Below are 22,309 nucleotides of genomic sequence, written 5' to 3'. Positions count from 1 at the left end.
TACTCATCTAGTAGTTCTCTGAATCTCTTCATTTGTTCGTCTGTCTGTAGGTGAGAACTCGAAGAGATGTCAATATGTGACTTGAATATCCTAAAAAATTCTGTCAAAAAGTTGTCAGTGAACATTAAGTCTTGGTCACAAATAATAACTTGGGGAACACCCCAATGTTTCACAATAGTCACAAGGAACAATTGTGTCATCTCCTCTGCCGAACAGTACTTTGGTGCGGCCATGAAAGTACCATACTTCTTTCGCTCTCCCTCGTCTTGTTGGCAAGTTAGACAAGTTTTGGTATAATCAACCACATCATCCCGCGTGTGCGGCCAATAATACCTTCCCAGTAGTCCTGTCATTGGAGTCATTCTCCGCGAATACCCCTCAACGAACATCCTGCAGTATTTAGTAAGGCCAAGAAAGGAACGCAACTCCTTCATTGTCGTGGGGATGTTTTGTTCTTGAATCATCCTTACCTTCTCCATACCCCTCCGAATACGACTTTGTTCAACCACTTGATCAAGGAATTTGTTGCTCCGTCGAGCGAAAGAGAAATTCTCCTTCTTTACATCCAGATTGTTTCCTCTCAGCCTGTTGAACACCTTCCGTAGATGCTCTTCATGTTTCCTTTGAAACAACACCGATGCTCCCAACAGTGTTTTGGAAGGGCGAACACATCCCGCTTCCATTTCATCAAGTTGCTTCCCCAACTCTACTATCTCTCGAGGCGCAATCCGACATGGCCCTTTAGCAGGTGGTTTCACTCCTGATAACAACTCGATCTCATCCTCCACAGTCCGCCGTGAAGGCAAATTGTGAGGCAGCTTATCCGGCAACACCTCCTTATACTCATCCAACACCGCTTAGATGGTCGTAGGCTTCAGCTCTTGGCCTACTTCTTTGTCTACCACCACTGTGGCTAGACGTGTCTGCTCACCCTGACCCAATCCCTCATTGAGTTGTATGGCTGAAAGGGACTTCCCATCATCTCCTTTCGTTGCAACGACTTGCACCATGCACGAGTGATCTCCCATCAGACACAGGGAACCAGCCGAAGGCATCAGCACTGCCCTCGTCCCCCTTAAGAACTCCATTCCTAAAATGACTGGAAAGTCATCCAATGGCACCGCTGTGAAATTCGCATGACCTTCCCACTGTCCAAGCTTCACAGTAACTTGCTTGGCTACTCCCATAGTAGGCTGGGCTACAGAGTTAACTGCTTTCATGCGTCCTGTATCCTTCTCTAAGGATAAGTTAAGTCTACATGCTTCCAACTGCGAAACAAAATTGTGAGTAGCCCCCGTATCCACCATAGCGCGAGTACTCTTCCCATTTATCCTCAAGTCCACAAACATTAACCTTTTTGCTCGTGTAACTTTTGGTGGTTTTTTTTGCTTTTCCAATGCACTCACCAGCCGCATTGAGCCCACCCTCGGGGCATCATCCTCTTCCTCCTCGCTTTCCACCCCTTTTCCCGAAGTAGAAGCTTGTAAGGCATTGAGTAATCTCTTGTGTTGACACTCACTCATTTTGTGAGATCCACCACACAAGTAGCATGAAATTTTACTCTCCCCCTTTCCATTGGGTGTGTTGAACCCTTGAGACGACGAAGCTTCCTTTAAGGTTGATGATTTAGAGTCAGCTCCCCCACTCTTGGGTTTGCCATTCTTGAAAGACTTTCCACTGTTTCCCTCTCCGTCAAACCGTTTGGACGAAGCGGTATCATCACCAACGTAGTCAGTCAAGCGTTCTGCAACCGCTTGTGCAGTTGACAAGTCCTGAACCCTTTGCCTATGAAGTTCAGTTCTTGCCCTTGGTTTCATCCCCTCAAGAAAATAGAACAACTTGTCCTTCTCCAACATATCCCGAATATCCAATATCAAAGCAGAAAATTGTTTCACATATTCCCTGATTGACCCCGTATGCTTGAGATCTCTCAGTTTTCTCCTTGCATTATACTCAACATTTTCAGGAAAGAATTGGGTCTTGAGCTCTCTCTTCAAATTTGCCCAATTATCGATTACACAGCGTCCAGTATCAATCTCTTGGTACTTGGTACGCCATCATAGTTTGGCATCACCAACCAAGTACATGGTCGTAGTATCAACATTTGCCTGTTCTGAGGCCATCCTCACAGCGCGAAAGTACTACTCCACATCAAACAAGAAGTTCTCTAACTCCTTGGCATCTTGGGCACCCCCATACATCCTGGGTTCTGGTACTTTGGTCTTGCTAACTCCCGGAGTGTTGGAGTTCCCCATAGCAAGAACCATTAGATTCACCTTTGCATCCAGATCAGCCATCCGCGACTGCAAAGTTTCAATTGTGTGGCGAAAGTCCTCTGACATGTCGCCTATCAAACTTGCTTTATGTTTTTGTGATCCCATCACCTCATCAACAAGTTCTCTCATCTGGGCCACCTCTACGGCCATAGTGTTGGTTGTTGTCTCAACCTGTGCTTCTAGCACGCTGATCCTCTCAGTAGTGTTTGGTGCCATGGTCACTTACCAAAGCTTTTCCAAATCCAACAACGAAGGCAATCGAATTCACATAGCAACTCAACCTTAGGCTCTCACCAAGTGTCACCAACTTGGCTTTGATACCAAGTGTCACAGTCCGACTATTTTCACACCGTTGTGAAGGGCCGTGCGGCGCTAGCTAAAGCACTATTGCTTAACTAGCCAGCCTATCATTTACCAACATTCATCCACGAAGCACTTTCATTAACATTCATTCAAATAGCAGCGGAAATAGTAATCAATTCATGAAAGCCGTGGCAAGCAAGCAGTAAACATTGAAGCAAACGTAATTCATTAACAAATCCTCCGTTGACATGTTGTACTTAGCGCGAGGGAGGCAAGTAGGCTAAGCACGTTGACAATTGCTAGTGAGTTTTACAATGACTGATGAACACTCACCCTGCCCTAAAGAGGTTTTTATGTAATTATCATCCTAATACTAGGAAACATCAAAGTGACCGAGGAGTCGTACTGTCTTATTTGGCTTACAAAGACTCTACTAGCAGAAAATAACCCTACACTAGTATTTACATGATGGAAACCCATCCCAAGCACACGAGATAAGTGGTCATAGGCAAGCATAATGCCCTGAATGAGCTTAGCTCGTGACACTAGCAGTGATGGTTTAGTCTTGTGGATGTCTTTGTAGTTCTATGGGGAATTTGGATGGAAAGGGATGCTTGTATCTTTTCTTGAAAGAGGAATTTGGGTACTTTACTTTGGGATTGGATTCATTTTGGTATTTTTCTTTGGATAGGATTCAGTACTTGGCTTCTCTTTGGTCTCTTTTGCAGATGGTGGTTTTAATGGTGTGCCTCTCTTGGATCTTCAAGGAGATTGAAAGGCGGTTTAATTTTGATTGTTTTCTAGTCTATTTGGTTTCTTCTTTCTATAGGAGGATCTCTCCCATTTGTTTATTCTTTCCTCTTTTATGAATATATCTTCTTTTTTCTTTCAAAAAATAATAATATAAAAATGCATTATTACTATTATGTACATATAGATTAATATATACTAATCTTAAAAAACTTTCATACTAATATCATATATTTTATTATTGAAGGGTATTTTTTATTATTATTGTTGTTGTTTTGATAATATTATTCATCAATTCAATACTTATTTTTTAATATCATATATTTAATTATTGAAGGGTATTTTTTATTATTATTGTTGTTGTTTTGATAATATTATTTGTCAAATCAATACTTATTTTTTTAACATTACCAAGCACCACATTTATCTCAAAGAACTTATTGTTAAAAGAATATTTGGCTGCTCTTGTCAAATATATTTGTTTGATTCAGTACTTATCAACAAGTTGTGCCAAATGGAGCCTTAGCTTCCAAAGTAGGTTTGGGGCATATGGGAATATCACAGTTCAATGAAGAATTCAGTTCTAGTCTTCTAATTACTCGTAAGGATTTAAGAACAATCAACAAGCAGTATGTCTACTGACAAAACCAATCAAGACTGAAGATCGGTGCTGGTTAGCTGAAACTAGCTAAACTAACTTTCTCACCCAAATCCCCCTAATATACCTGTCTTGCCATTTTCTTTTGAAAAATATTTAGGTTACCTAATCTTTTCATATATAATTTGATATTTAGGGCCTGTTTAGCTCTCAAAACCATTTTTTATTTTTCATTTTCAGTTTAACAAAGAATATAAAAATGTCAACATTTTTTACAATGGAAAGCATCTTTGTATTGTTTTCAGACTTCATATATATGTTTGAAGCTAGAAGATATGGTATCACTTCATTCTTCTAAAAAAAATGAAAAAAACTTTTCCCAGCTAAACAGGCCCCCAGCTTGTGGTTGATTTCTTGGTTAGTCTTCTAATGTCGTATTTGAGCTAATATTCTCCGTTCAGAGTGAGCTTTTTTTTTTTTTTTCTTTTTTTTGTTATCTGCTCAGTGTTGCTAGTTCCATTTTGATTTATTTATTGCATGTGTTTTTAGAATTAGTATTTATTATAGTTATGAGTAGCCAAACACTTTTTATTTTGCAGTACTTAAAATCAGTAATTTTTTGACACAGCCAAAGAGTACTTCACTTTCAGTATTTATCTAGTACTTATTATCAGCACTGGAAAATTTTAGTACTTTTTCAAAATAAGTACTTGCCATTGAATAATATTGAACTATGCTTTATTCAGTTAGACGTGCCCCTCTTATCCATCTAGCAGACTGTTAGTCATTCGTCTGATACTGATCTTAGAGATGGTCAGTAGAGAATGACCTCAGGGACAGTCATCAATGACAAAAAAAAAAGTTCATTCTCCATAAATGCTCGGCAATTGGTACAATTGTTTAGTGCTTTCCAGCTTGTGGATTATGTTAAGGAATCTCCTTTATTTAAGCTCTCTCTTTTCATTGATTCTTATTTCTTCCCTATCTCAGAACTTTCCATCAACACCTTTCCTTGTCTGGCTTCTCTGTTCAAATAAATATTAATTGGGGTTTTGTGATTTTGTAATTATTTGGGTGTTTATATTGGACTTATTTTGTGTCTTCAATTTAAGCATTCAGTGATTTTGCCATGGAAGGGGCTACATTGTTTTGTTTTGCTTTATTTTATTTTATTTAATTTTGTCTGGTGAAACTCATTGCTGTAAGGGAGTTTTGGAACAGTGATAGAACCATGGTGCTATGGTGGTGGTGGTGATGGAATGGGTTGAGTCCATGGCAAGGACAACCATGGTTTTAAGATGGTAGCTATTTACTTATTGTTAGCAGGGTTAAATGAAAAATTACATTTATTCAGATGTCAAATAATGTAATTACCAAATAAGTGCAAAGAAAGTTCAGGTGTTGAAAACGTTTACTAATTTGAACCTTACTCAGTCTATAACTTGAAAATTAATTCTATAAGAACGATATTAAATGTGGAATTAACAATAATCCTCATTTTTCTGTGATGTGATAATCCTTATGTGGCTATATTTTAGTTTTTAATAATGCCTTTTTGATTCTCTATAATGTTGTGTTGATAATGCCATTTGGCCGCTTGTTCTATCATTTTATTTTTGCATTATTTTTCATTATTATTATTATTATTTTTAAAAAAGAAGAATAGCGCAATAACTTTTGGATATCCTTGGCAGGTAACCAGTGTGAGTTATCACCCAAAGGACAACTGTATGATTACTGCCTCAGTTGATGGTTCCATTCGAGTTTGGAAGACTTGAGAACAGTAATTAAACTTTTTTGACTTGACCCTACACATACACACAATTCTTCTCCCCACCGTATCCTGTCATGGATAGGTATGTAACTGTATTCATAGGATTTTTTAAGGTTTCAATCCAACTATTCTCATGTCGAGATAAAATTTATTACGACATTCAGTTGAAGAATTCAATCTTTCCGACTGTTGCTGGCAAGTAATTTATTATTATTATTATTATTATTATTATTATTATTATTATTATTATTATTTAGGATGAGCCTTGACACAAGCTAGGGTATTATACTCAAATTAGGTCACGGGTTCAAGTTATGGTTCTTCTGGAAACAATATCCCAATTGCTGAGTTAAGGTTGTAAAAATCATGCCTTCCTCTAGGTCTGTAATATGGCATGAAAGCTGTGTGCACTGGTTGTTGTATTAGTTAGTGAGTTAATTATTTGTAGAATGGACAATAGAATAGACTAATAAGCAAATGTTATATTTCTGTGAAATACACTACCATGTTCTCATGTAACAATTTAACTACTGGTGGACGTAGTGCAGCATCCCAGAACATAATATTTCCTTGAGCTCTCTTGCATATGCTGAAGAAAATGCTTTTCCTTTAGACAAGACATTGTGATTCTTAATTTGTTAGCTGTAAACAGGCATGGTGATCTGAATTCCAAGCCTGGGCAATAGCATCATAGGTTATGATTGATGTGTACTTTTAGGGAGCTGTAGGGTACCCATAAAATCAAAATAGACAGATCTACTAAACTGAGTTTGAATTCAGGAATGATCTATATTTTTTCAGAAAAGTGCAGCTCCATGGCTCCACTGTTGAAAGTTTGAAGCATTGTTTCTCAGTTTCTATTTTCTAAATTAGTAGAATTTTTTTTATAATGTTCTTAAATAGGTTACTTTGTGTTTTGAGTAGCGTGGATAGGTTTATAATTTATACAGGCTGCTGGCTGCTACCGACTGGTGGTAGTTGTTCATACAATCATAAGTTTTTTATTTTTTTCTGCCCGCCTTTTTCTTTTTTGACTCTTGCCTCAGTCTTGCTATGTTGGAATGCATATTCAAATTGGCATGTTTTGCAAGTTCTTTCCATTAGGATTGGTTTTATGATTGAGAGTTGGCTGGTAAAGAAAGGAGGGGAACCCAGTGACCTTGATTGGGACTATTTCTTTACCTTTTTCCTTTTTTTTTTCTCCTTCATATTCAAATATTTTTTTTATGCTGTTCTATTTTTATGATATGATGCGATACTTTCAAATCCAGACAATTCCCAAAACATGCAAGACATAGTTCAGAGGTCTGATATTTACTTCCGAGACCAGCCAGATGGTTCATCATAAAAGAAAATGTAGAAATTTTGAATTTTTTTTTTGGGGGGGGCTGGGGGGGCCGTTGGGCGTAAATAAATTGGAATATATCACCACCTATGCTCAGTCTACTCTGATTGACGCTTTCAAATTCTTGATCTGATTGTTGTTTGCATATTTACATTTGTGACTAGATTTCTGGTTTGCCCTTGCATTTGTAGCTGGATTTTTGTTTTGCTCTTGCTTATTTGATCTTCTGGGTTTGTGCAGCTCACTTCCGTTTGTTTCATGCCATTTTTTTATTATTATTTTTTCAACCAGTTACTAGTGTCTTCTGGTTGTCTTGCGCTTTCAGTAATTGTAGAATCTGTGGTAACAGAACTGAAATCAATAATTACATCAATTTTAGATGACAATTCTAATCACTAATGCGTGTTTGAAGGATAATGAAATTTGTTTTAATAGAAAAGGGAAGATGGTTTTAAGATGCTAGGTTTGAATAAGCCTTTCAGACACTCAGGTTCATTTGTCAAATTAGTTACTAAATTGGAGATGGTGTGCCCCTACTGCAAAATAGGAGATGGAGAATGCTTGGGGTGCTAACTTGGTTTTGATGGAGAATCAACTCATCCACGGCTTTGCTACACTTCTTTTCTAGTTCCCGTCAAATTTTATTCAGGAGCTCTCTGTTACACATTGAATTCAGTTCATGTTTCAATGATAGGTTGAGTTATATATATGGTGTTAGATCCCTTCTGTTCAAATGAATCCATCCCATGGGAAAAACTGGTGTCGGTAAAAATGTTATTGCAAGATAAAATGACAAATTGACTGGGTGTGATGAGCTAATTTTAGGCATTGGTCAAGGTTAGAAACTTAGATTGCCTAGTGCCCACACACCAGAAAAAGAAAAAAAAGGGGGGGTGTTAAATGCATAGATGGATTGCCTGAAATTCTGAAATTGGTATTGCGCACGCATATCTAAAGATATTGTTACACACATATGAGTTTGTTTTGTGGTTATGAAGCATATATGACCTGCTGTTTTTTCTGCTGCTAGGTTGTGGATTTATTGTACTGGTATTTACTATCATGGTTGTAAATATTCACGAAATTGTCAAAATTTCATTTAAAATTTCTGCCTCAAAATCGAAATGGTTGTCAACTTTTGTCTTAAAAAAATTTCCATTAAAATTTCAACTAATCATCCAAAATTTATCAATATCTCAAAATTTTGGTAAAATTTGTAAAAATGTTTTAACTCTAGAATGAAATTTTCCTAGAACTTAAAAGCGAAATCTTTGTCTGAAATCTTTTAAAAAAAAATTTGAAATCAAAGGTTTATTACAAGAGCTTTGAGGTTATATGAAAAATTAAATTTTGATATTAGCAACAACATTTTATGTAGTCATTTATGTCTAAATTATCTTTGTTTATATAATAAACTATAATATGTTATATGTGAACTATTTATGAACTTTAATTATATTATCTGAGTATGCTTAATACGAATATTATGATATAGCTGCTGCACCTTATTGGTCCTTATATACAACATACATGTCATTGATATATTTAATTTATAATATATTAGTTCTAAAACTTGTATTATTATATCTAATAACCATTTCCGAAGTTTCACAAAAGAATTCCATGATTTACTACAAAATTTCACCATTTTTTAAAATTGAATCGAAATTAATACTGAAATAGAAATTTCTATTGAAGCTTTGAAATTTTAGTCAAAATCGAAATTTAAGACCTTGTTTAAATCTTCTTGTTGCTGCAAAATTTATTGAACTTTATCATAACCTTAATTTCTTGAGAAAGACCTAGGGTGTACTCTAGGAGATCTCTCCAATGTTTAAGTTAGGAACTAAAGGAGTAAAGAGAAAATGACAATGGTACAAAGAGTGTGTTGTTATGAGATGTCTTACCTCCTTTATTCTTCCTCTTTACTCAAGGGCTACAAATCCTTTGTTGCCCTTATCCTTAATCATCTTAAGTTACACCTCAAGAAACCCCCGTGTCCTCTTATATAGACACTTTATGTACCATCAATTGTCTTCTACTCCAAAGCCTGAAGATCATTTTTTATGCTTAGGAGTATATGAGAAATGTGCATGCCAATCACACTAATCAAAGGCAACTGACGAGAAATGGTCAAGCTGAGCTGACCAGGACCTGGCCGAGGCAACTAAGGACCCAACAGAGCAGACTAGGATCCAGCCAAGCCAACCAAGATCTAGTCAAGCCAACCTTTTGCCATTGCAACACAGAGCTGAGTAGGTTCTTCATGTCTCTTTTCCTTTTTTCCTTTTTTTTTTTCCTTTTTTTTTCCTTAGGAAAAAATGCTCTTTAGCTTTAATCAAACCAAGCAGATCTACTCCAATTAGAAATTTTCCTTTCCATTTGTTTTTTTTTTAAACTAGCTGTATTGTCTGTCTTGTTGCCTCAAGTTCCTCTTTTGACTGAATTGAACTAGCAATTTGCCAAATCAACCCAAGTTTTTTTTTTTCATACCACCAGTAATCCATGTTACAAGAGCATGAGCGGAGTTCCTACATTTATAATATGAACAAGAGTCATGTGTGATGAATATGAGCAGAGGTCATTTGTTATGAGTAGAAGTGTATGAGAAGAGCTCATCTGTCAAAGTCATGAGTATAGCTCATCTATTAAGGTCATGAGAAGAGGTCATCTGTCAAATATGAGTTGAGGCGATTTGTCTAAATCATGAGTAGAACTCATCTATCAAAAGTATGAGCAGAGCTCATCTGTCAAAAGTATGACTTGTGAGTGGAAGTTATCTATCGAACTCTCTTGGAGCTCACAACTCTACATTCCAAGACAAGCTAGATTCCTTACCTTCCCAAGATAGATAGTCTTTCTCCCCATTATTTTAAAGGACTCCTCTTTCCAAAACTCATTTAGAGTCAACGAGGATCTTCATTTCAAATCAAAGTTTCCTTTCCAAGGGTTTACCCTTCAATAAAATGTCCTCAAAGCCTCATTCTCCCCACTTTACCTCCAAGTGACAGCAAGCCATCTGAAGGTATGTTCTCCCTTTCTCTCTTCCTTTTATTGTACTGTATGTTTGTTCTTGAATTTCTTTTGAATACTTGCAAATTTTCTTGAATTCCTTTGAATAATTCTTGATTATTTAGATGAATGCTCTTTGAATACTCGATTAACTTGCGAATGTTCTTTGAAAATTCAAGTGTTTTGAAACATTCTTCAAACTCTTCACATCTTTATGTACAACCTTCACTCATTGATCTGCTTTTGATGTTCAAGTTGTTTCACCACTTTTAACACTTAAGGACCCCTTAGAGTCCCAAACATCCTCCTTAGCCAGTTTAGTTGATAAGGTGCACTCCCGTACTCAAGAGAACCTAGATTACCTTCACTTCACCTTCCACAGCCCCCCTTCCATTAATCTTCACTTACCCAAAGCTGAAGGGCATGTTCCCTAGCGTAGGATGGAAGAAAAACATGCCTCGAAGACTTTTTTAAAGCTGAACTTTGCTTGCCCTTCCATCCCTTCTTCTCTGAAGGAGGCTTGCTCGGCTTGGCAAAAGGCCCATTCTGCTCAGTCAAAGGAGGGCTTGAGGCAATGAAGCAGTTCTGCCCAGTTTTTCTTTTAGAAGGGAAAATTCATGTCAAAGGAGATATGCTTGGCTCAGTTAAAGATAAAAAGCATTTTTATTTGGCAATATATATATATATATATATATATAGAGAGAGAGAGAGAGAGAGAGACTACTTGGCTTGGTGTTGCAATGGCAAGAGGTCAGCTCGGCTGGATCTTGGTAGGCTTAGCCAGATCTTGGTCTACGCAGCCATTTCTGGTTATTGTGATTGTAATGCTTGTTTCTCATATACTATTTAAGCCTAAAAGATGGTCTTCGGTCTTTGAAGTGGGCGGCAATTGATTGTGCATAAAATATCTACAATGAGAAGATCCAAGAAGATCCTTGAGATGATAAGAATGAGGACAGTAAAGGGTTCGAAATCCATGAGTAAAGGGTGAGAATAAAGGAGTGTCGCTCTTGTAACTCCATTTACACTAAGGGTGTCTAGTATTTAATACCAAAAAGATTCTACAAAATGGACTTTAGGGAGGAGGTAAAATATCCCACAATTACAATCTTTGTACTATTGTTACACTCTCTTTACTCCTTCAATTCCTAACGTAAGCATTGGAAAGATCCTTTGGAGTATACTCCGGATTCTCTAAGTTCTTTTTGCCCTTTTTTTTTTTTTTTAAGAAATCAAGGTTATAGTCAAACTCAATGGATTTGTGCAGCAACACTTATATTTCTTTGCATCCCGATGATCTGGTTAATTTATATTTAATATGTCATTATTTGCAGCAATGGCCAATCAAATCTATTCTAGTGGTTTTCCCTATGGCCTCAATGAAGATGTCATGTTTGTTGTACACATCCTGGCCGAGCAAATGACATTATTTACTTGTTGATTGGAAATGAGAAATTAGATGAAATTGAGAACACGCGCCCTCACACATATATTTGAGGGGGATGAGGACTTAATCTTTGCATCTTCTGTGAAGAGCTAGGCATTGGCAGAATGTTTTTCTCTTTTGTTTTGCAGTGTGTGGGTCTTTGTGTACATGGTTAATCCAGCACTTCAGAAGCACCCTAGCGCTTTAATCAGGACACATTGCGTCATGGTTACAATAAAACTAATCTATGAACTATAGCTTTTTTTTTTTTTTTGGGTCTATTTATAATTTTATTACTTATCAATCAAATTGCTATCTCTTAAAAGTAGAATTTAGATATATAGGTGGAATTGCTCAAATTCGCCATATATGTTCTTAGTCCCTGGGAAGAGCATTGTTGATGTCAACACACCCAGAGAGGGAAATGTTATTGGGACGCCAACTCATAGAGATAACAGCACTTGGTTACAATCAAAAGAAAAAAGATCCCCTTACTGGCTGCTTAACGGTGAAGCCAAGTTTATTCAAAACCATTTTAAATAAGGCAGAAGCAAGCTGCAACGTTCGTGGAGGCCCAGATGGGCATCTCGATCACACCTTGCTACATATCATCCCGTGGCTGCAAGTCGGGCAATAAGAGCAAGTGCATTGCTGGTAATGTAAGTGGCTCGTAAAACCCGGTTTCGAAGCAGTTTGACTTGATTTCTGTTTTGGCCAGCAAAGCCATCCAAGCAAGTGTCCACATCAGTCAGTGCAGCACTTGTCCATGTTTTCAGGTCATCTATTTCCCTTTCAAATGCCCTTCTGTTTAGGCTTCTTAGTATGCCCAGTGACTTGTGAAGATTGTCTATTGCGTCCTGGAAGCACTCAATGCAGTCCTGAAGGGCAACTTGGCTCCTTCCTCTCATGGACCTATGCTGCCTCGATGTCATCAAGTACTGAGCTATGCTATTAGCCTCACGCAACGTCACTGAAACCCCAGCACGTGCCCACCTGCTAGAGTTTCTCCTAGCTGTGCTCGAATATGATGACAATGAGTGGATGCAGATGTCTCGGTATCGAGTGACGCTGCATGCTTCCCGGACATAATTTTTGCCATTTTTGTGCTCCAATGAGCTTGAATGTGCCAGCGCCAAAAGGGCAACCAACGTCACAAAAATGACAGCCGGAGTACTCATCATCAATTTGTGGTTCAACATTCAAAAAATAAAAATGAACTACTTGCACTGAACTCTGGAAGCTGTGAATTGAAGAGGTTCAGGAGGCAAGTGTTTGCATATAAAGGCCTTTTGGATGATGTAGAAAAGATCCATGCCTTTGGCAGGTGTTCGCTACAAAAGCAAGAGATTGGTGAGCGCAATAAAGAAATCAGAAACTGGCGGTGACCTAGCTGACAAAATGGGTGAGCATAACGATGATCATGTGAATGAATATGCAACTTTCTCATGAACTTGGAAGGATTTAACTCCTTTAAATTTTGACATGGCATGTAGTTCGCCTTCATTTTGCAGAATGGAATGGTGATGAAAAAATGAAGTGAAAAATTTAATCCATTCCTTTTTTGTATACTAAATGTAAAGACAGTCTCTTAAAGTTAGTTAAGAGATAGTTGCTAGTGTGTACTCTAGTGCATCTTAGGACGGTGTTTCGCACCATCCGCACACGCAAACCCACTCGCATGTGGGCTGTAGGGCGCTAATGGCGCATTTTGTTAGCACACTTAGCATGCTTGCATCGTTGCGAGATCGTGACCTTTGATCATGATCGAATGACTTAAAAATTAATCTTATAATTTGACTGATCCATTCACAAAAGGACTTGCAAGAGAGATGGTCTGGAAAACATCAAAGGGGATGATACTTAAATCTATAAACCATAGTCACCAATGATGGAAACTCGACTTGAAATTTAATCTTATAATTTGGCTAATCCATTAACAAAAGGACTTGCAAAAGACATGGTCCGGAAAATATCAAAGGGGATGAGACTTAAATCCATAAACCATAATCACCAATGATGGAAACTCGACTTAAAATTAATCTTATAATTTGGTTGATCCATTAACAAAAGGACTCGCAAGAGATATGATCTAAAAAACATCAAAGGAGGTGGGACTTAAATCCATAAATCATAATCACCAATGATGGAAACTCGACTCAACACTTGAAATTATCAAGCTCTTGAGTTCAATGAGCAAAGTACATCATATGTAGTGACTGGAAGTACTAAAATGTATATGTGTGACATAATTCATTCCAAGGAAAATAATACTTTGTACTTGTAAGGTGAAAAAGAAGGTTGAGCTTAAGCTTTTAATAGGATTATAACAGCTTATGTGAGGTACTTTAATTACAGGCGTACTTTTGATAAACCTACCTATATGAGTGTTGGAAGTGCTGCCGCTTCCTATGAGAAATGGATTTATCCCTAGAGCACTTATCGAACTGGGACATAGACGCAAGGCCAATCCATTCGTCGACTTTTGGTAACGCCCAAAAATATGATAATTTGTGTGTGATATGTATCCAATTAATCAAAAGACGATTGTTAGTTCAAAGTTCGTCTACTATATAATCTTGATTAATTTATATATGTATTCACTAAGCGAAGGTTCAAGTTCTAAAAACACCTTCATTTGTGCATAAATTATCTTTTATATGAATAAATTATTTTTTATCTATATTTTGATAATGGTGGGGGAATGTTGAAATATTTTCTAAAATATACGATTTTATGGGTTTTCAAATTCTTTCATTTATGAATTTTCTAAAACATTCATGAGTATTTAATGTTATGTGGGTTTGTTCACATTGGAAAAAGTGAAAAAGGAGAGATCATTAATAAATGATAAGGTGGAATAATCTCTTAAAGTTGGTTAAGAGATAGTGGTAGTTTGTACTCTAGTGCACCTTAGGATGGTGCGTCACATGCGCGCGCGCGCATTAGGGCGCATTTAGTTGGTGCATAAGCACTTAACACTTTGCACACTTGCATCGTTGCGAGATCGTGACCAAGGTACCATCGACTAAACATCAATGAATAATTGAGTTTTCATAGAGGCTTGACCAGGGCGTGACCAAGGCTCAACCAGGGCGCGACCAGGTTGACATAAGGTGCAACTAGGTTGACGCATGGTGCGACTAGGTCGAAACTGCTCGCGATTTGAACAGATGCAACTTTTCGGAAAATGCATAATTCTGTATATTTAATGATAGAATTAACTCCACAAAATATACCAAAAATTCATTATTCTCTCCTCCTTCTTACATAAAGTTTCCACAAATTATATCATTTTCAAATCTGGGTTCTGTTTTCTGCAAGAATAGAATTCTACAAAATTTGTTCAGATTATTCTAAAGGTGTTTGTGATCAGTTTTCATTTGTATATTGTTGGAATTGGTGTAATTCCAAGAGGAGGGAGTGAATTGGGTATTTAAAAATTTATGCCTAGGTTCAACTGAATTCTAGTAGCAGTATTACACAAATCTGGGGTCTTTTTATGTAATCGCAAACCCAATCAAATATTAAAACAATAAACATAAACATACATGTGCAAAAAGTAAATTGCGGAAGATAAATCTAACACTAGATATGTTATCGAGGTTCGGCCAATATTGCATACGTCCCCACCTTTAGCTCGCAAGCCCGAGGATTCCACTACGACTCACTTAACGTGTAGAGCGGCACCGATTACAAGCAGGTCAAATTCACAGGGCTGACCTCAACCTTTATACACTCTCCTTGCGGGGCGGAGATTGCCCTACTGATCCTTACGGGTTAGATCAACACCCCCTCAGGCCACGCCTGGAATACAGCCGATATTCAATACAAATTTTGTGTACAAAGATATGTGCTTCTAATACAAGCAGATTATGTACCAATACGCACAAACAATAATCAACGCACATCAATAAAATAAGAACTACAAGCTCAATGCAAATATGTGCAATACCACTCAATATAATGTCACTAAGCAATCAAGTGCAAGAGTGTATTGTATACATATCTTTGAAACAATATACCAATATATATCAACCAAAGATAGGGTTTCAAAGTTTTTGAATAATGTGATTAAATATCTCAAAATGATATTTTCAAAATATAAGCACAAGAGATATTAGCAATCCAAGCTTTGCAAAAGTATTTTCTACAAGAACACAATACAAGCTCAAGAGTCTTGCAATAATAGTGCAAAGACTCACAAGCTCTCAAAATTTTCCCCACAAATGAATTTATGAATTAAAATCAATGGGAAAAATTTATAGCTTACTCTCACAAGAAAATCAACACTCAATCAAAACAAAGAGAGTATAACTTGTGTAAGGGATTGTAGGTACACTCAAGATAATCTCACTTAACAAGATTTTACAAAGGAATAAATAAAGGAGGAGTATTTTGTCTTGGAGTATGAAGAAGGACTCTTAAAAAATTCAGAGAAAATATTTTCTAATTAAATCCCTAATCTTGTCTTAATTTTTGCAAATGAGGACCTATATATAGAGATGAGAAAAATTATAGTCGTTGGGGATACGCTAGGTATTTTGGAAAAAGATTAATTGAGTTTAATTAAAAATAACTCAGTTTAACCTCGGTAAATATTGAGCAACCCAAGAGGTTCGGTCAACCATTTTTAGGGTTTGGTCAACCAGGTTACTCAATTTGGTCGACTAGGGTGTTTTTGTACTCAAGTGTTGGTTGACCAAACTTGAGGCGATTTCGGAACCTTCGAGGTTCGGTCGACCGGGCTAACTTTGGTTGACCAAAGTTGAACGTTCGATCGACTGGGCCATTTTACAATTGGGAGTTCGGTCGACTAGGACGTTGGGATTTCTCATGTGCTAGTTCGGTCGACCAGGGCGTTGACACTCATTTTAAGGACGGTCGACCAACTGGTCAATCCATTGACACTGGGGAGGTTTGGTTTACCAAAGGTCTTAGTATGTTTTGGTTCGGGTTGACCAAATGTTCAACTGTTGACTTGGGGAGTTTCAATCGACCAAATTTGTTCTATATGTTAGGGTTCAGTCGACCGAACGCACTAACTTGTGCAATTAAGTTCATATTTCTATTTAAAGTTACCCTTTTTCACATAATTTTTATTTCTAAGTTATAGGGAACTTTTCATGTGGTAATTTGGAACCTAAAGTCAGTCTATGGTCTTTGAACTTTTTAATTAGTCCCAAAAATCTGGCGTTGATCAATCAAGTGATCCCTAAGGTCCATCTATGGTCTTGAGCTTATAGTTCCTAGCATGCATATAACGACCTGCTTAATTCCCACATTTTTTTTTATAATACAATAAATCCAATATAACATATCCAGCAGATCATGATCAACCTGAACCCGTGGATAACAGGGATATAACAGACACACAAAACGGAAGCCTAAGCAGCAGGAAACATAAAATCATAAACATCTCATAATATCATACACATAATACCATCCATCTCAATACTGAAATTACTACATCCATCGTATATACATATATAAACCACCCAAAAGAGTCCTAGGGTCATTCCCACAAAATCCAACTGACCCTATCACAAAATACATACCCTTTAGAAAAGGCAAATCAGCCGTAACTATCACAGCGGAGCTTTACCTGCTCTTCTATTGGGTACTCCTAAAAAGTTCATATAATTCGAGGCGAGACACCTATCAGTAACGGAAATAAACTAATACTAGTGTGTGACAACATGAGTATTTTCGTGTTCTATATAAAATCATACATAAACATATCAGTATAACTGTCTGTATCATATCTGGAAAACATACATTCTCATATCATGGTAGAACATACATGATTTTCATAAACATAATTCATCTCATATAATATAATACGAAAACAACTCTAGTAGGTTAGCTGGCTATTGTCATGTATTACCCCCACATGACTGGGTTGTGTGGCTCGAAGGCGGGACCTGACAATAGTTGGCCGACCACTGTCAAGTCAAAAGTACAGGCAGTAAGTCTGATAGGTCTACAAGACCTGATCCGTACACCAGGGGCGCTCACACTTCTTAAAACCACATCGACCATCCAACCTCACACTACTCCGTACAGCAGCGTTAACACAATATCGTGATGATCACGAACGCATAGCATCAGTACCGTGTAAGTGCTAGCCTAAACCAAGCCAACCATGTTCTGATAACATATAGCATATAATGAAACTGTGATACATGAATATTTCATACCATTAATTACCAAATCAATATCATCATATCATTTTGCATATATACGTATATTATGAAAATCATCGGCCCGTACGTCGGTATTTCATATTTTACCATAGCTTGCCCCATACGCCGGAAAATCATACAAAATTCTCGACCTGTACGCCAGTTTTTCATTATAAAAATTCATATCTTTATCATATTCTCAGAAAATTGTATTTCATTATAATTCTACTCATGCCACCCAAAATAGGTTTTATACATATTTAAACATATCATCTTTTACAACAGTATTTCCCAAACATAAAACATATATAAATATATTTATTTTCTTGAAATCAGATGCTGTAATAACATACATACATTTTTATAAAATAACTAATTTAGTTTGTCCTCTTACCTGATTCCTGAAAAAGCCTTTAAAACAATCAACTCAACACCCACTGGGTTCCTTGGTCAACACCCTGAAAATAATATTTCCCAAAACTAAACTTCAATATTTCTATGCGTACTACGCTTTTTACAACTGTCGTAAAGTCAAAAACTGAGTAGAAAGTCTTACCTTAGATTTGGGATGGATTCCAAACTAGCCCCACCAACGATCTACTTTGGCAGATATGCAAAGAACTTCCCCAGGAGTGTTGTGGTGGCTTCAGATCGTCGAACCGACGAGAATCCGGCTCGAGATCTTAGAGAGAAGGAAGGAGGGATGAAAATCTAGAGAGAGAAGGAGTTCCTCGCGTAAATTTTGCTGAAAAATCTGATTTTAGCATACTTATACAGTGGCCTTTGTCGACAAGCCACATCACCTCGTCGATGAGGTTAAGAAGACAGTTTGTCGACGAATTCTCTCCTCGTTGACGAAATTCAGAATCATCCAAATCCTCTCTCGGTATTTTCTCGTTGATGAACCACGCCTTCGTTGACGAGCCCAATATGTTGCGTCGAAGTGTTCGTCGACGAAGACCTGCTTGTCCCCTTTTTAATTTATTTTCTCCCTTCCTTTTATTATTTAAATATTATAAATTCTCTAGGTCACTACAATGCATGACATACATTAATTATTACAGACCGATAGATAATTAATATTACAGACCCCGAATGAATGAATATAAAATACAAAGAAATTTGACACTTTGAGTCTTCTTTTTATTCAAGCCACTGTGTGCCGCCATATTATTTTGCCAATTTGATCTTGCACACAAACTCGGTAAATATTAAATATTTTGTATTTGTCATTATAAAAAACGAGATAGAATTCAAAAAGTCAACATATATAACGCAAACTTATATCAGATCATATTCTGGGTTTCATTGTATCTTGAAAACGTATTTGCTAACTCAATACACACCGATCTGGTGGGGGCAAATAACGTTTTAAGGAAAACGACATTATAACGTGTCTTGAAACATTTTTATGTTCTATAGCATTTTGTCCTATCTGATTCCTACAATAATAGTATCAAAATATTTTGAGGCTTGATAATTAAACCATACAATTGCATATAACTAACCCATAAACATTTATGACTATTTTTTATGTCTTTTGAAAATTATTGAGCATAGATTCTAAGTTTTAATTGGAAAATTTACTTTAAAATACATTCGCTAAAAAAATAAATGAAGATATATTACATACGCATATCGTGTTACAACAGATAATTCCACTATTGTAGTGTCTATTTTTATTTTTATTTTTTGCATACTGTTATTACTGATATAACCCTTGTTCATGCATTGAGCTTCTAATTTAATTTTGCATTTTCATGCAAATTGGATTCCTTCTAATAGTTTTTTTATATTTTCATCAAAAATATTAAACTCAATTAATGTTAATAAAGGGTATCACACACATAATAGTGTTCTTTAACCTTCTCTTTTGGAATAAAGTATGATAGTGTTACTTTTAAATCTTTTTTTTTTTTAATTTTATTTTGATATGTATCTTCTTTGAATCCAGTATTTTATACTATTTTTAAAAAATATTAAGTTTTTTTATTTAAAATCATACTTTATGGAAATTACTATTATGGATATACTTATTTAGCAATTTACATTTAATCATAATAGCTTATAGAGTAAATGTCACAGATAGAAAAATAATTTAATTAAAGTATAACAAAAATGGACAGATATAAATAAATCATAATCTATAAATTTTGAATGAGTCCAAACAATGCATGCACCGCATGTGCCTAATATTGGTGTATTTTAATATTATTATATTATTTTATTGTTATCTTAGAAAAGAATCATGTACCTTGGATTGGGTGATACATCCACATTTAATTATGGTCATTCATTCATGTATTTGATAAATGCATAATTAATTTTAAGAATTTACCTTGGATCTAGGTATGTATTTATTTAATATATACATATCATATTTATTAAGTACATGGAGAATAAAGGGTCATTTTGTGCCTATAAATAGACCCTTGAAGTATTAGCACAATACACCAATTTCTTCTCTTCATTCTCATCATATAATTCTCATCTTGAGTCTAGAGAGTTTGGCAAGCAAAGAAATGTGTTTTTAGTGGAGTTTTGAACTCCTCAATTTGTACAAAATTAGAGTGAGTCGTACGATTCAAATCGGGTTGTTGTATCCTGGAGGAGACAAGTCTTGAGGAGTTCTGTTGCACTGATTCGTGGGCTAAACCAAATAACCGAAGAGGGTTAAAATCTCCTTAAAGAGAACGATATATCCGTGTCTCAACCTATTTATGAATCTTGTTAAACATTCGTATTTTTTATTTGTATCTAAGTTTGTATCATTTTATATTATTAGTTTTCTATCAATTTTAAGGAGATTCAATATGGAGCCTACTGTTGAGAAACCAAGTGAAAATGTTGGAGATCTCAACAAACCTTTCCGATTTAAAGGAGCCCCCTTCAAGAGGTGGAAAGGCAAGGTACTCTTTTACCTTAGTTGTAACGACTTGCTTATTTTTGCTATTTATTTTTTTTCCCACATAATAACATTTATAATAATTTTAATAACCTACTAAACTTTCAAATTCATGATCAACCTGGACCCATGGGTACTAGGGATATAATTGTCATACATCTCTGATACCTAAGCAGCGAAAAACATAAAATTACATACATACCATACAAAACACAATACCAAAGTTCTACTGAATCTGTCATATATATATACAATCATTTACAAAAGACCAAAATATCCTAGGGTTATAATCCCAAAAACCCATTCGGCCCTAGCTCAACAACTTACCCTTCTAACAGGGCAACTCAATCAACCTCTACTGCTGCAGGACTCTATCCGTCCTATTACCTGGATTTCCTGAAATATTATAATGCTAGGGTAAGACACCTCTCAGTAAGGGAGATTAACTAATATCAGTGTGTGGCAACATGAGTATTTTCGTGTTATATATTTAAACAGTACATAATTCATATCTGGTAAAAACGGTTTGTATTATATCTGAATAAAACATGATTTGCCATAACATAGTTTAACATACTACATTTCTGTATAGAAAAATTCATCTTTTATAACTATATATTGAAATATTACCCAAGATAGATAGCTAGTTGTTATGCCTTACCCCCCCTCCCCCCCATGACAAGGTTGTGCGGCCCGTAGGAGGGACCTAGCAATGGCTGGCCGACCATGCTACGTCAAACATAGGTGTGTAAGTACGATAGGCCTATTCCACCTGTTCCCGCTACTAGGGGAACTACAACACTCCTATAAAACCACATCGATTGCCATCTCCCTCACTTTATTTGAGATGTGTGGTAGCACTAACATAAACATAATTGTGAACATATAGTTAAGGTACCGTGCTTCGTGGAACTAAACTAAGTCATCCTGGTTCTGATAACATATATACATTTCATGATATTAAAACATAGCAGTTTCATATTTCAGAATAAAACATAACATGATAATATTTTATTGAATATTGACATAACATGCATAATTACGGCATTTGCGCCATCATATTACAACATATAAATCATGGCACCGGCGCCGGCATATCATAACATATTAAACATGAAATTCTTGTACCGTTAAACATAATATTATTAAAACCAAAGATCTTGTACTGTTTTTATGGTTTCCTTGAAAATCATTATATTATGCTTATCTTGGAAACATCATAATATTTTAGTATAACATAATTTTCATGGAAATATTAACTCATGTCACAAAAATGTAAGTAGCCTTCTAAACTTATAATTTGTTCTGAAATCACATTTTCTTATAAAATGTGTTAAAACCATTTTCCTGTTCAATAGTAGTATTCCCAAACATAGTTCTATAACATACGCATTTTTTTGAAGATAAATGATATATAACAATAAATAATTTCATGAAAAATGCTGACTTAATTTATCCCCTTACCTGACTTACTGAGAAGCCCACAAAATTAACCAAACCTACTCCTGTGGTGTTCCTAACTCAACACCCTAAAATTCACATTTTCCCCACAAAACTCTAGTATTATCTCACCTAATACATTTTGCTCAGTCCAGAAATACCAAATACCTTATAAAATTTTAAATAAGCAACTTACCCAAACTTTGGGATGGTACCCAAGTTGACCTAATCAACAATCTGCTCCAGCAAACTTGTAGAGAATCTTCCCAAGAGTAGTGTGGCGGCTTCCAATCGTTGA

General features: G+C 36.1%; 2 protein-coding genes across 2 annotated transcripts in view; one reads left to right on the top strand and one right to left on the bottom strand.

Moving 5' to 3' along the window:
* Nucleotides 1–5,900, top strand: part of LOC131160307 (uncharacterized) — a 29,008-nt gene extending 23,108 nt beyond the window's left edge. The window contains exon 9 of the mRNA XM_058115841.1: nucleotides 5,622–5,900. Within this exon, the coding sequence (XP_057971824.1) occupies nucleotides 5,622–5,705 (84 nt within the window). The 3' untranslated portion in view covers nucleotides 5,706–5,900. The remainder of the gene's footprint in view (nucleotides 1–5,621) is intronic.
* A 5,904-nt stretch (nucleotides 5,901–11,804) lies between these two features.
* Nucleotides 11,805–13,100, bottom strand: LOC131160306 (pectinesterase inhibitor 6-like). The gene has a single exon (XM_058115840.1). It carries the CDS (start codon nucleotides 12,681–12,683, stop codon nucleotides 12,093–12,095), a length of 591 nt encoding a protein of 196 aa, XP_057971823.1. The 5' UTR covers nucleotides 12,684–13,100; the 3' UTR covers nucleotides 11,805–12,092.
* Between the last annotated feature and the right edge of the window lie 9,209 nt (nucleotides 13,101–22,309).

The sequence above is a fragment of the Malania oleifera genome, chromosome 7, assembly GCF_029873635.1.
Source record: "Malania oleifera isolate guangnan ecotype guangnan chromosome 7, ASM2987363v1, whole genome shotgun sequence".
NCBI classification, from domain to species: domain Eukaryota; kingdom Viridiplantae; phylum Streptophyta; class Magnoliopsida; order Santalales; family Ximeniaceae; genus Malania; species Malania oleifera.
The sequence above is the reverse complement of the archived record's forward strand: the minus strand, read 5'-3'. Positions and strand labels throughout refer to the sequence as shown.